Genomic DNA, 15,355 nt, shown 5'->3' on the forward strand with positions numbered 1-15,355 from the left:
TCCACTCGTTCGTTGATGCTGTCTAGGCAAACAATTGCACGTGAGCAACTACGTAGTTTCCATCCATTATCCCGATTAGTGGCACGCATCCTTGCTGCACCAACGTCGATTCCCTCGATGCCTTCGTGGATACACACGGGATCATACTGTGCAATCTCGATTTTGCTTAATCTCCGAATATCGCGAATTAGTTATCACACGTCTTTTTACCATAAGTCCCCCGATTGAAGCAATACGAGAATGGCGTTATCGGAGCGTCTCTTAGAGAGCGTAACACGCGAGAAACACTAATTCCGATCACGGCATTCCCGTCCAATTGACCTCAGTCTCAGATTCTCATTTGCACGCTTTCGATCGATGATTCGACATCGTCGTCGGCGCGGGATGGCCCTCGTTGCGGTTTACCAACCCGCTCCGGCGACTATATATGCTATAAGCATGTCTCTTTCTGATCTATCACGTTGATAACCACGGAGGCCTGAGTGGGCAGTTCCTTTTGGACAGGTACACCTGTCGGCACCTCTTCGAGTATTGGTCAAAGGGTCGTGGTCCTCGAGACCGTTGCCGAGGGTGGCGGTGGCGGAGGAGGCGGCGGGGAAATTACTACGTCCGGTTCACCCGCAAGGTCGCAGTCGAATCTCCAGAGAATATTCTCAGGATGGTCACCTCCTAACGCAGTACAATAGTTGATAATATAATTATTAATACAGTTAATATATAAATATAATTCTAAATATAATTCAGCGGCATTATATGTGTATGCTTAAAAAGCATAAATATTTACGATTCCATGTCAATATGCTTATACAATTAATTCTTTAATCTTTGGATTTCTAAATAATTTCTTGCTATGTTTATTCAAATCAGGAGCATCAGAGATTTTTAAAATATATTTTTAAAATATATTTTGGAATAAATATAGGGATATAATTATTTTATACATGTATTTTTTAGGATGCATAGATAATTAATATCTATACAGATTTATTATTAGAAGATTAATAAGAATAGCAAAAAAAAATAAGAGAAAATATTTAGACCATAACGTGAAAAAATTATATTATATTACATAAAAATAGTTTTAACAATAATTTGATATTTTAAAGCAAAATTATTTCTTTCCGTATGTAATACCCATGGACAAATCGAATCTGTTAACCTTTTTTTTTATTTCGTCGTCTTGTAACTGAAACGATATTTCAAACTAATCTATGCAAATTTAACTGTAACGATTAACGTGCCACTTGGCCTGGCAAACATAATAGGACGGGACAAGTGATACTTGTGGCAAGATAGATGGTTGTACCTTGACCCAAGATGATGCCCGAAGAGCCCCGTCTCTGTCTCGGCGGAGGTGCTTGGTGTTTGTGCGAGTGGTGGCTGTGAAGATGTGAATGTGAGTGGCAGTGCGTGTGACGTGTGTGCGTGGGGGTGGCTTTGCACGGTGGCGGTTGCTGTTGTTGCGATTGCTGCTGCTGTTGCTGCTGCTGTTGAGGACGAAGATGAGGACGAGGCCTGTGCTAGGTGTTCCCGCCATGGGACATTTGATCGAAGCTCAATGATTTCTTCATCTCCGTCATCGACAACGCACCACCCTCCTGCTGAGAGATAAATAAGCGCAAGTGTTAGCTATATCGGGCCGACTAGAGGAGAGCGGAGTTTCTGCAATGAGAGGAGCGGACAGAGGAGTTATTAAAAGTTGTGTTGCGAAGTTGTTAAAAAGTTTTTGAAGGTAGGCAGGAGGGTTGTTATTGGGCCTCCACGCGCCAGCGTTGATAACTATGTCTTTAGAGTTGTCTGTTTGAAACGACCGGCACGTGCTTCGCGAAACGATTTTTTTTTTTTACGGAAATTCCGGGATAGTAGCGCCGATATGGCTTTCGGATCACGTTTTTAGAATGAAACGAGGTGTGCGCGGACATATCGCTGGTTAAAAGATTGCTGTATGAAGGCGAAGCTTGCGGTTAATAAAATTTCTCTGCGAATAGTCTAGATTCTAGATCGATCTTGTATAAATAATTTAAAAGGCTGTGAAAGATAATTACTAATCTGCACTAATGCAATTCAACACTGAATAATTCTAATATCAATACCAACAAAACAGTTAAAATATGTTAAATGTATTTTAGTTTTATTTAATATTCTATTTTGTTTGATGAGTTCATTATTTTTTCCTTCGCATTTAAGATATATATATTATAGATGTTAGGTACGTTATATATACGAATTTTGTCTGAATGGGCTGCGATTTACTGCTGTACACTTATAAATCAGCACGAAAATCATGGTTTGAGGAATGATAATATGAGAGATAATGAACAGAGAGTACTCGAATCTCTGGTGTAGACAGAATAATGCGGCCAGTGTGGTATATTGGAATTCAGAATGCGCCGTGTTCACTGGAATACAATTGCATTTTCTCAACAATACGGATGTCGCTATTTACAGTGTATCATCAACAAATGGTACATTAACATTGAATTAATTGCTGTCGAATAGTCGAACCGCTTTACGTGTTACGGTACAATATATATTTTAATTGCGGACACTTTACAGATTCTCATGCGTGTGTGAAATTACATACCGCGTGTAGAACAACTTTTTTTTGTTTCAAAGTAATCACTTCTTTTATCTTGAAAAGAATGAATGCTGACAATGATTGAAGAGTTTGAATGGTTATGGGGTCGATTCTACAGTCGATCACTTTACATTATCGTAGCAGTATTTGACAGGTGGTATTTTAGAAGATATATCACGTATTTTCTCTCTTTCAAGAGAACATAATTAGATTTAGAAGTAACAGTTATATTTAGCTTTCAACGGATCATTCAGCTTTGATGAAATTTAAATGTCTCTAATTCTACCGTGGTACGATTGTAATTCATTTTAAAGTGAGAGAGAGAGAGAGAGAGAGAGAGAGAGAGAGAGAGAGAGAGAGAGAGAGAGAGAGAGAGAGAGAGAGAGAGAGAGAGATCCTATGTAATGAATGTGAAAGAGATGTGACATTAAGACGGAAAGAGATGTGAGAGAATGATAGATTATCGCTTTTGTCACATAAATATTTTTTGAAAGCGTGTCAATGATTCAAAAGTTTATGAGTGTTAATGAAAAGTGTTGTTTATCTTAATAATTCGAATCATCTAAATGCCATACAAGACGAATTAATTGTTTAGTCTTTAGAATGTGTAATATTCATTTAGAATTTTTCAGAAAAATTTTTTTATAATTCTTTTACTGATTTAAGAATATATTTTACAAATGATAAGAAAGGATCTTTGTGTGAAATAATTTTTACTCAAGTTATACAACAAAACTAACCGTTAACTCTAAGAATTGTGTGATAAATTATCAGATTTATTCATCTTCGATGATTTTATATATATAGGAAAAATGATTTCTCTTATTATAAAATATAGCAACAATTTAAAGTTTTTTTATTTAATAGAACGTTTTATATTCAGAACATAAAGAAAGAGTTAAAAGACTAACATAATTTGAAGAAATTATTACATTTGTCTTACAAGCTCTTTTCACAAAGTTTAAAGATGCTTGCGCATTTAGGCAAAAAAATATTTTGTTCATCTTTAATACTATATTTCTTATTTCATTTTTGAGACTAACTTTTGCATAGGTGTATTTTTATATATTTTCAAATGAAATATTCCTAATAGGTTTGCATCAAAAGATAACTTTCTATAAAAATATAACATGTACATATAATATGTCTTCCTAATATCAAGTTTTCAAGATTTTTACGTCCGGTATACATCGCTCGAAAAGATAAATATGTTAAATAGATATTGATTATATTCATCATGTAATGTTTGCATTATGAAACTAAATCTTCGTAGAAATTTCACTAAATTGCGCTCGAAGGTATAATGCGCAATAAAGCGCACACTGTTGTTGTTGCAAGTTTATGCATGCAATTATGTCTAACCTACAATACTGCAATTGTAAGCATATGTGACATAATTCTGCATTGCAGGCAGTTCGTCAACTGCGGAACATAAAACGTGCGAAAAATATTTTGCAACGGAATGAAATATATTTTATGTAATGTGCACTCGCGTGTTAAAGGAAGGCGTCTCATAATCTAAAATCAATACAACGGCTATTAAAAAAATAGAAACGTATACATCGTCATCACAACACTTCACAGATATATACGGTGAGTGTACAATAAATCCGTGCGAAATCCGCGTGGGAGGCAATTGACGTTTATAATACTCCCTTGTCAAATGATGTGCGGAATCTTTCTCGTATACCCATTATTTCTCTGATTTTGAATTTCTATGATGAGAACAAACGGGAGGAAATATTTGGGGGGCTTCTTGGAAGCTGTACTCTCAGCACGGTAATACGAATCGCGAATCTCCGACTGGTATTGCATATGCGTATTGGTGTTTTCAGAAGTACTTTTTCGCTAACACAAAGACGAGAAAAATCCGGAATCCGCGTAATTGGCCCCGTTCGACGAAATTGAATTACCGTGGAATGAGTACCGCTTCGCGCGACCAACAATCGGCTCTCCTCGGAAAGCTCCTGTAATCTGCTGCCCGCATTTCTACCTCTCCTGATTGTTTCGCCACTTTTTTTCCGCGAATATGTACGCCAATGACAATTTGTTCAAGTCCGTCGCAAGTGTCTGAGCGGAATTCGTAATTCGCTGAAATACAAGTTATTTAAGTCGTTGTTACTATCTTCAAAATTGAATTAAAGATAAAAAAAATATCGATTGCGGAGTTTTGCGGAGCAAATAAAATAGTAGCAATAAAACTAGTAGTCTCCTCGAAGATGCCGATTGATAAAACTTGATCGCGTGCCCGTCGTGTGGGACAAGACTTACACCATTTAATCGCGGGATCTCGATGCTCGGTATGTAGGTCGTCTCCTCGTGTTCGGAGGAGCAGAGGCGCGTCCTTCTCCTGGAGGAGCGCGGGCTGCAACGGCCGCACAGCCCGGTGGCCGCGGAATTGCGCGATTTCGCGGCGGGCCTCTGCCGGGAGCCGCAGCGGACGGCGAATCGCAATTCCGAGGCCATCTCGGCGCAGAGTGACTGTGTCGAGTGGTTAAATGATGATCGATGCGCAGGAGGTGCACGTGCGTGTTTACCGTCCAAGGAATAATCGTCGACGATGGCAGGCAGTGGACGCCGGTACGACAGGTACAACATACACCAAGAGACAATACACAAAACGATCATACGATACCCGAACGCATGCAAGGTCGATTTCTCCGTCGCGTGAGGCCGTCTGTTCGTCAAGACCTCGTTCTTTTTCGAAACAAACATGGCTTGCCGCGGATATCGCATTAACATCCATTCTATATATATATATATATGCATTTAACTTACATACATCAAATACACATTAAAATCAACTATCGCCGAAAATGAGAAGGTAGATATTTGATTTAGAAATGCTAGAGGAATAGGAAGATTAGAAATTAATTTGGCAGCTATGAAACAAATTCCTTATGTGATTATTCTGCGTTACTATAGTATTTCTTTTTCTATTCGAATTTTACTCACTACATTTTATACCCGCTCTGCCTCTTATCGCTTAATATAAAGCAATACGAGTAGTAAGAATAATGCGTCAAGGATATGGGAGAATGATAACTCGCAGGACAGTCATTACGTCAGAGTCCGAGAGATGACAGAATTTTGAATCAAGATTCAAACGACCTCGCCCATTCACGAGAAAGTACAACTCATGCAGCACGTTCACATAAAATCCTATATACCGGCGTCTCGTTTAGCTTACCCTGTCCGATTGGGCATTCTTCTTGGAATTCCAGCAGAACTCGAGGATCGCCACCAGGATCGCTAGCGCCAGGCCGCAGAGCAGCACGACGAAGACACCACCTGAAATGACGAAACCGAAAGCTCATTATTTCAAATGTCGGCGCGAGGCCGCTCGTCCTTCTCTAATTTCATCGCGAACGAAACGCCGTTGGCGGGCCACGAAGTACGACGTGGCGTGTTTGTACCTCATCTCGAACTCTCTCCGTGACTTCTTCATCCCCTCCCCTCTTCAGCCACCCTTTGTGGCACTAGTTTGTCGAGGAGCAGAGAGAGGAGGAAAAAAGTACAGCGAAAAGAAAAAAGGCTCGCAGCGGCGGCGGTCGCGGAAAATCGTGCGCGCAATATCTAAGTGGAGCGTGCACTCTCAGATCGATCGCGTTATACTTTTTGGTCCGGGAAAACTTTGCGATGGAGTATTCGCGGGTAACGACCGTGAGTAGGGCGTGCGTGGAAACGTATATACTGATAAATGGCGAGGTGCTTGTATTTATTGCGATGCGAGAGTCGTGCGAAAACAGTGAACTCGGGAGCGATATTTACGCTCGGTACGAAGTTTAGCTTACCCCCGATAGAAAGGATGGGAAGTATGCGGAAGTTCAAGAGAGCGTTGCATTCGGAATTAACGGCTGTTTCTACAAAGATTCGTGAGATTATTCCGTAAAATCGGAACTTTCTGATACGAGTCGTGAATTGATATATGCTAGTTACTTATACGTTGTTACGTTCCACTTATTTCTTCAAGTAAAATACAGTCGATATTTATATTCCGTGTAATTATTAGTTATAATAATAATTGAAAACATTTGTGAAGGATTAAGAGAATTTCTTATATTTATTTTCCATATTTTATTTAGGAGCTAATAAATTTAATGAGTAAATAGCGGGATATAAAGTGTAGGGTTAGATATATATATAAATTTGGGCAAACTACTTTGGTAAACACTTGAACTTTCTCGTCAATATTTCTCTGTACGTGATCAAAGATGAATTTCCACTTTATTGGTCGAAAATACGGTGCGCGGAGTTCGTTTCCATGCGCAGTCAGCAAATTCGCCTTTGGCAAACTTCTCAATTTCTCTCATGCAGAGCTCATACTGAGTTATTACCAATTAATCACTGCAGTATGCCGTTATTGTTATAATACCATAATTTTTACTAAATTATTCTTTTATATGTTTTTATATATACATATATATTTACATATATTTTATTTATATATACATATAAATCTATATATGATATATTATTTATATTATTTTCAAATAATTATAAATAGTTAAATTACTTCTAATTGTATAAAACCTAGTTACTCTAATTTATATGATATAATCAAACATTAGTAACAAGACAGATAGAATTTGTGAAATATTCTAATTTACATGACATAAATAAACGTTAGTAACAACAAGACAGATAGAATTTGTGAAATATTCGCTTATGGTGGCAAACATTTTTTATCCGTGAAACTTTTAGCTCTGTATTTCGAGCCGGGAGAAAGAATGAGGAACAAAGTATGTAGAATGGAGGCGCTTTTGAACAGGCTAAAAAGTGTCCACTTATCGTTGACGGCAAGACAACTGAGCCGGGATCTCGGGAGGATGCAAAGTAGATTTGCATAACTACACCGCTGTGATTTATGACGACAGTCCGGACGTCTCGCCGGAAGGACGAAAGTTTCTCGCGCGGGCGCCTGGATATCACCGGGGCTTCACGCCTATTTCGCGAAACGATATCAAGAGAGCTGCGCCCGGCGAAGAGGTCGCGCGACATTGTACGCCTACAGGTCGATCCAAGTTTCGCAGCGGGAAGTTCTGTTCGCCGAGTTACAGGATATATGCCCAAGTTTTCCGTAGGACGGCGGACTCCTCGCCAAAACACTTGGGCACGAACCGAGAATTATCCGGAGCTCATCGTTCTCGAAGAGATTCTCTCGCTAATTCGGAAACTCACGGAGTTAGCGATGTTCTAAGACAAATGAGCGAATGAAGAGAATGCAAGGTCGCGCTAAGTGGATTCGAGCGAATTTCCGATATTATCATCTTAACGCTATTGGGATACGTTTATCAATTTTGCTTCATTGATCAATGAATACGATATACAGGAAAATATAGCCCTAGATACATCGTTATTGTGTTATTATAAACACATTACATAATTTTTTACACAGTTTAAAATCAGTTAACTTTGATTTCACTTGAACTTTCATTTATTTTTATCTTTTTACTTTAAAGCCACCACAAAGAATCAGTGCAGTTTAACTTTTCTGTTCTTTTTTATTTTAGTTCAAGAAAATATAATTTGAAGTTGTAGCAACTAACGTTAATCAAACTTAGTTGGTGGTTTTATATAATCTTGTTTTATTCCTTTCGTTATTTTTATATATTACATTATAACTAAAATTGAATATAAGTATTTATTAATAATTAATATAAGTAATTTTTATTAAATAATTATTTAACATTCTATACAAATTCTAATTATTAATAATCGCTGGTTGTTCAATTTTAATTATCAAATTTAATTATGGTGATTAATTTTTATATTAAAAATTATGAGAGACATTTATTATAATTAAATTTAATATTAATTTTAAATAATCATAAGGCTGGACGAACAAGTTATGTTTCATAAAAAGATTTCCTACATTTTTAAAGCTTTCGACAAGATGAAAAAAAAGAAGTCAATCTAATTTCACATTTCTGTCTCAATTATTTTAAGACATACTGAAAAGAAAGAGCTTTCTTTTCTCGGAGATGGTACTCGACTGATACTGGATGAACTGCTTATTCTTATAAAATAGCACGATAAAGGTCAGTCGACAACGATCGCTTTTTTCCACGGCAAATAATCAAGAGACATTGGAAAGAACGGAAATTAGCAATTCAACTGTAATTTCGCGAGATTTTTGCGTCTCGCCATTGAGTTCGTTCTTCGCTCTGTCTTGTTGAGTACATTTACACCGTCGGCAAAATGGGTACTTATCCAAGTTACAAGGCGGCGAAGAAACGGCGATGAGGAAAGGGAGGCAAAGTAGGTAGATAGCCCGAGAGTTTCCACGAGTGGAGGGAGGGAAAAAAAGAAAGAGCCGAATCAAAGCGGGGAGAGAGAAAGAAGGAACTTGTTGTGACTTCCATAAAAATCCGGAAGCGGTTTTCGAAGAGTCCTAAGAAAAATTTTTCCGCGAACTTTACGCGAAATTCCGTCGCGCCTGAGAGCCTTCTCTCTTCTTCAATTCTCTGTCCACTCTGAATCTCGCTATTCTCTATATTAACTTTCTTAGCTCTGACTGAGATAACTATAATATTTGTATGCAATCTGTCCGCGTATAAAGATTTCGATATTTGTTTACTTTGACATCTCTAACAAATTTAATTTGTAAGATTTACTTTGTAGGCGTGTACAAGAAAAATATTAAATTTACGACAAATATTAATTCAGATTGTTCAAAGATGAACAGCTATAAATATATGGCTTTTTGTGATATTTTATGCGAAAAATTTGCGTATTATAATTTATTCCTTTTCTGTGAATAGTTTACAGAGTTATCGTATCTCTAGATTTCCGCTCTATTGATTTATACTGCTGTACAACGAGATGTCTGTCTACAACTTTTTTAGCCGTGCTGCACGACGTGAGAGTTGTAAAGCGAACAAAATGTTTCATAGTTGAAATGACTGAAACTTAAAACAGACATGCGGAGCACGCGGAAGTTATGACTATTAAATATATCCCTTTTGTCTGCGTACATATGAAATGTGTCGCCAATAGGACATATCGCAGCTGTGACAGAGATTTATAGCATGCAAATATAACTTACAGGTTGCATTACTATCCAAATTTGTTGTGTTATGATTGAAATTATGGCTGCGAGTGAAATATAGCTTCATAAACTCGTTTTGCGATTGAATGTATTCATACGCGCGAATCGGTAGTCTGGATAAACTTGATAACTTAATTGATTAAGCAGTTATTCAAATATCGTGAAAGGGTCGTTCAAAGCAGTTTCGGCATTCAATTTAATGAAAATTAATCAATCCGAAATCCTTCGATATATTCTGTTACGCAATCCATATGAAAATGAACTTTTGCTTTAATTTATATAATATAATATAAATATATTTACGTGAAAATTTAAAAATGTGAAATAATTTTCTTATACTCCCTTTAAGTAAAGCTTAATTTCTTTTGTTGTTTCTGTCTGTTATTTTGACTGATAAAGAAAATATGATTGTGGATAAACATACCAATATTTTCAACTCCGAGGGCATTGGCTTTGCTCTCCTTATTCTTGTCGTCTCTGTTGCACACATCGCCCGTATTTTTCCACCATTTATCATAGAGGATCTGTATTACACCTTTTTCCTGCAGCTCCAGAATAACTAGAGATATTTTATCCCTCCAGGGCGAACCTGCATATAAAAAGCCTTCGTTAGGCTGGCCAAGGATTTCGCAATTTCTACCTCTGCAGCATAATCTCGAACATAATTTTGCCGTTGCATGTCGAGAATATGTCGGATATACATATTATTAAATAATATACGTATTTTAAATATATGCGGTTTAGAATATCTTCAAATTTTTTCCTGCTTCAAGATGGAAGTACATAATCTTTTCCGTATAATTTTAAATTAACTGTATAAGCTTCTTTTTACGTACAAAGACTGCACGTTTGGACTATTTATTCTATGTTGGCTGGTAAGGAAGTTGATTTTCCTTTAGCAGAAATTTAATTGGATACCATCTGTTTCAGAAACTTATTAGCTTTCAATATTAAATACGTTGGTAATTACTTTCCAAATTTTCTATTCATTGCTATTTTTACTCATATTTACCTTTTGGAGTAGCAATTCCATATCCTTTGCTGTCTAACAAGCCCCCTATTTGTGTCAGATTGCAATCGCGTTGAACTGCGTAATCGAGCATAGTCGACTCCATTAAAAATGCATAGTCGCCTTCCAGAACCCTCTTCACTCCTTCCTCATAGGTTTGAACGAACACAGACGGGCTCTTCGATTCCATAAATCTCCACATTTTTTGGTAGATTCCAATTTTTGAATCCTGCGATTAAATTATTTAGTGCAAATTATTTAATTGTCTAACGCTTTGTATTCAATTTTGTGTTTTATACTCCACAGTTTTTGATGGAAAAATTTTAATTAAAAATCAATTTAAAAAACGTGAAAAACTAAAAAATGAGAAGTGTATATCGTATTGAAAGAATCGTTGATCTCTTATCCGCGAATTAGTATCAGATGTCTTTATTAAGAAAATGGTCAAGGCTTTAACGTTGTCAATATTTAAGTTGGATTCAGAAATTTTTTGCTCATTACTTTGCTAACTAATTTGCTCATCTTTCTGAAGGAAAAACAGGTCAGAGGAAACGGCAATTACAGAAACAGTATTTTTGTTTAACGAATGTAGTTTCCTGTTAAAACATTATAGAATAATATGCGGTATTTTTAAAAATATATTACGAATTAATTATCTATATGACGTCAGTAAATTTATATGAAATATAAATACATCTTTTTATTTTGGAGAGCGTAAATGTACTTAATTCGAGCACTTTATATTTATAAATATATATATACATATATATATATATATATATGTATATTTATGTAAAAGGTTATTAAATTTCTGTTAATTTAAAGATTGATATCATATTATGTTCATTATGATTTATTATTATTTTAATATTAAATTTACATTTTAAGACTTTAATTTATTATACTTTTTAAAAATATATTATACTATATTACTATAATAAGAGGACGAGGAATATGAAAATTATTATATAATAAAACATATAAAAAGAAAATTTTTAATATTTAAATATAATAACTATATATTGACAACTTAAAATATGCTATTAAATTGCACAGAAAATGTGAAAGCAATTCTGTGATTTTCTACACACTTACTCTGAAGAACGTCTTCGTACTTCCACCCTCTAAAGTGCCGTAAGATATCTCGGTTTGTTCCGCGAGATCAGCTACATTCTCGATCGGCGTTATCATCCTCTCCACCGTTAGGAAAGCGGCCAAATTCGCAGTATAAGAGGAGATGATGATTAACGTGAAGAACCACCAAATGCCGCCTACTATTCTTGTACTGGTTGCCTAATAACGAGGATTTATTCCGTATTTTCTTAATTTATCTCGAATAATCGCAATAAATTTCTTATTTAACAAGTCCATGGGCATTCTAATTTGACGACATCAAATTATTCGGAAATTACTTTCAAATTAAATTCTGCTTTGCAAATGTTATTAATTTAGTCTAAATTTATTATTTCTTTATACATATAAACCTCATTAATGAAAACATTGAGATTCGTTAGTCGATTAAATAGTTTAGAGAATATAAATTTTTACGAATAAGAATACTTATCCATTTTTACATTCTCTCTAATTTTTTATAATTTTATGCATTTTTAAACAATTAGGTGATATCAGTACAATGTATTTTTGTGTGCTCTCCAGACAACGGAAGTATCAATCAAGTCAATAGTAATGGAAATCAAATTGTTGAAAAAACATGAGGGAAATAGCTGTTTAAAACTTTGGTGAGATTTCTCTTGTGTAAATCTTCTAGTGATACACTTGCCCTGCAAGGCAGATACTTTTCGCCTCTATAAGGATCTAAAGATCGAAAATCCATCAGAGCATATCAAGATGACGAGGTCGATTTAAGGCCGTTATCCTGGTGAAAAATTCCTAGCAGCGGTTGAAGAATGCAATACGGGATCTCATTTAGAATTCGCCGCCAGGATATTTCGATCCATTAATGGCGAGGCCGACGATCGCGGAAACGATTGTCAAATGTAGAACACCCATGAATGATTCTCTCATTCTCCGGTATTACGCGGCGCGCCTGCCTCTCGGGAATTGAGCGAACGATTTTAATTCTACCGCGCGGTAATATCCCGCGAAAGAGTTTACACGGTGTAATCCACGTTATTCAGAATGCGTAATGAATGTGTTTAATTCGTATGCCGACTTCTGCTATCCGTGTTTCGTCAAGTGGTTTTTACGTGGAATGGCTCTTTTGGTAGCGACACGCTTGAGCGTATATCTATATCGATGGGAGAAAATTTTTTCGCGCGTGCATAATATTACGCGCATATGTATAGATATCTGCGCCCGTACGCGCAAGAAATTTAAAGCGTAAAGTATGCATATTATTATTTGCAATATTACATTCTCTCTTGCTCGGAATGCTCAAACCGCGACTCTCGGTAACCGACACATCTGGCTGACGTGAAGCATAATTTCCCGACACTCGAGACAGTCGCAACGACAACCCCGCATGTACATACGTGCCACCAGAGTCAATTGGCATTACATTATGTAGCATAGATATTTACGTCTTCATATGTGAGTCTACTCTTCAGATGGTTTATACGTGAAGTTTTCATTCTCTCCTATTTATAGGATAGAATTTAGGATATTTATTGAGTGAATTTTTCAAAGTATTTTTATGTGTACAAGCGTGCAATACAGCGACCTAAGATTTATTTAAATATATGCTAATAAGCGTATACAATTATACAACGAGAAATTGATTTAGCATGAGAAATCGATTAATAGTGGATCTAAGTCTACATGCTTAGCAATATCTTAAGCCGGATTCACAGATTAAGCAAACGAGCGCGAACAAACATGAATAATTCACTACTCGCGAAGCTGTTCATTCGCATTTATCCGTGCTCATTTGCTTGATCTGTGTGATTCAGCTTTATACAAATCTATGTGATTCAGCTTTATACAAATATTTTCGCATGTTTAAAATAACATTATTTTGTTCGCTTTTCATTTGGAACGGGAATATATTATAAAATCCGTATGTCATATATGAGTGAGAAACTTCGTGTTCGGTGCATATCAAAAAACATATTTCGTGATTTGTAAGTTGAAATGAGCTGACGTTATGTCGCGATGATTTAACAATATGATAAACGAACCAATATTTGATACAAGATGACATCTTACTAATGAAGTTATTATTCGTGTTTTAGGTATCCGTATTTATTAAATCCTATTTTTACTTTTATTCAAAACAAACTCGTCTAAAAGAGCAGTTTACGCTTGAATCAAATAATTAATAATCGCCGCGAATAATTAATAATTTAATGTAGGATAACAGGATTTAAAAAACTAAAATCATCCATTTGATTAAATATTACACCTCAGTACGTGTATTATCTGCTATTTATCTAAATTTTAGGTAGCTTAGTCTGGCGATATCTCGCAACAGGTATATTAAATACAATATATGATGCGTATATAGCTAATGCTCTAGTAATTGCTTTTGCCAATAATAATAGAAACGGATGACGGGGACGCGGAAATTCGTGAGGTATCACGGCGAACATTCCCAGGCGAGATGCTGTTGAGGACATGTAATTGTTTTCACGTGCATCGCTGCTTAGTGTAAACAAAACCTCCTTTCTACCGTGCTGTTGGCATTGTTAGGGAAACAACACCGACGCGAATCTCGCCGTGAAACCTCGCGAATTTCTATGCTCTACAACAGATGACCACATAAGCAGCATGCATCTATGCTGCTGTGTTTCTAAGAAATTTTTGAAAGCAGCAATTAGCATTTGGGGCAGATAAATATTGCAATGCAATATCTATTTTTTTTTTAGAATCAGTATCGTAAAAGGTAACTGAAATGGTTAACACGCTATTATGCAATAGACATCCATATGTCTTCAAGATAATTCGTAAAATATAAACCGCAATCTATTTGCAAACAAATATAATTTTCTAAATATTTTGTTTTATTTTATGTAACAATAAATCGACAAGAATTATAACACATCTAAAATGTTCTATCTACTAGTTCTACTTTTTAGTAACGCTTTCTTGCTTTTATGTGACATGAAATATGGAGCAAGAAGTTTGGAAAACACCGTTCCATGCTGCGGGAGGAATATCCGCAGTAGTCATTCGCGTAAAAGTAAAGAATTGAACGAGAATTTACCAGAAGCTACTTTTATATCACGCTTTTTTTGCATATAAAGTTTGTTGCTCTTTAATCCATTTTAACATTGGTTCGAGGAAACAAAATTTCAAAGAACTTAATCGATTATTATTTTTATGAAAATGTTATATATCTTGATGTTAAAAATACGGAGAAAAATTATTATTCTAATGTAAATTATACGCTTTAATTGCAAATATATAAACTATCATACAAAATAATATCGTATAGTATAAAACAAATATAAATTAGCATAAAATAAAATAAAACTAATATGAGAATTACTGCAATGAAAATATGTCATTTGATATTTTAGATAATTATTGAAACTAATAAAAAATTGCTATAATAACATGGACATGAGAAATTTAAAAGCATTTGACTTATATGTGCATGCAGGGCTGATATTCATTTTTCAGATTAACTTTTTTATACATACTCATTATTATCAATTATATAATAATTTTTTAAACTACTGTGCTTGCTCTTTAAGTTTCATTCTCAACAGAAAGACAAAGCTTGATCAAAATTAGACTCATAGACATAATTAATAAT

General features: G+C 35.5%; 2 protein-coding genes across 3 annotated transcripts in view; both read right to left on the minus strand.

The window, feature by feature from the left end:
- The window catches only part of LOC105448530 (glutamate-gated chloride channel subunit beta-like), a 547,315-nt gene that overhangs the window by 272,041 nt on the left and 259,919 nt on the right, over positions 1-15,355 (minus strand). The window lies entirely within an intron of this gene.
- LOC105448418 (glutamate receptor ionotropic, kainate 2) overlaps positions 582-15,355 on the minus strand; it is a 196,344-nt gene continuing 181,570 nt past the window's right edge. For both annotated transcript variants that reach the window (XM_011686946.1, XM_011686945.1), the window contains exons 13-19: positions 11,734-11,931; positions 10,642-10,867; positions 10,054-10,218; positions 5,769-5,869; positions 4,852-5,059; positions 1,307-1,601; positions 582-669 (exon numbers count right to left, since the gene is read on the minus strand). In XM_011686946.1, the coding sequence (XP_011685248.1) occupies positions 663-669; positions 1,307-1,601; positions 4,852-5,059; positions 5,769-5,869; positions 10,054-10,218; positions 10,642-10,867; positions 11,734-11,931 (1,200 nt within the window). In that variant the 3' untranslated portion in view covers positions 582-662. The remainder of the gene's footprint in view (positions 670-1,306; positions 1,602-4,851; positions 5,060-5,768; positions 5,870-10,053; positions 10,219-10,641; positions 10,868-11,733; positions 11,932-15,355) is intronic.

Source organism: Wasmannia auropunctata, unplaced genomic scaffold, assembly GCF_000956235.1.
Source record: "Wasmannia auropunctata unplaced genomic scaffold, wasmannia.A_1.0 LD336085.1, whole genome shotgun sequence".
In the NCBI taxonomy this organism is placed as follows: Eukaryota; Metazoa; Arthropoda; class Insecta; order Hymenoptera; family Formicidae; genus Wasmannia; species Wasmannia auropunctata.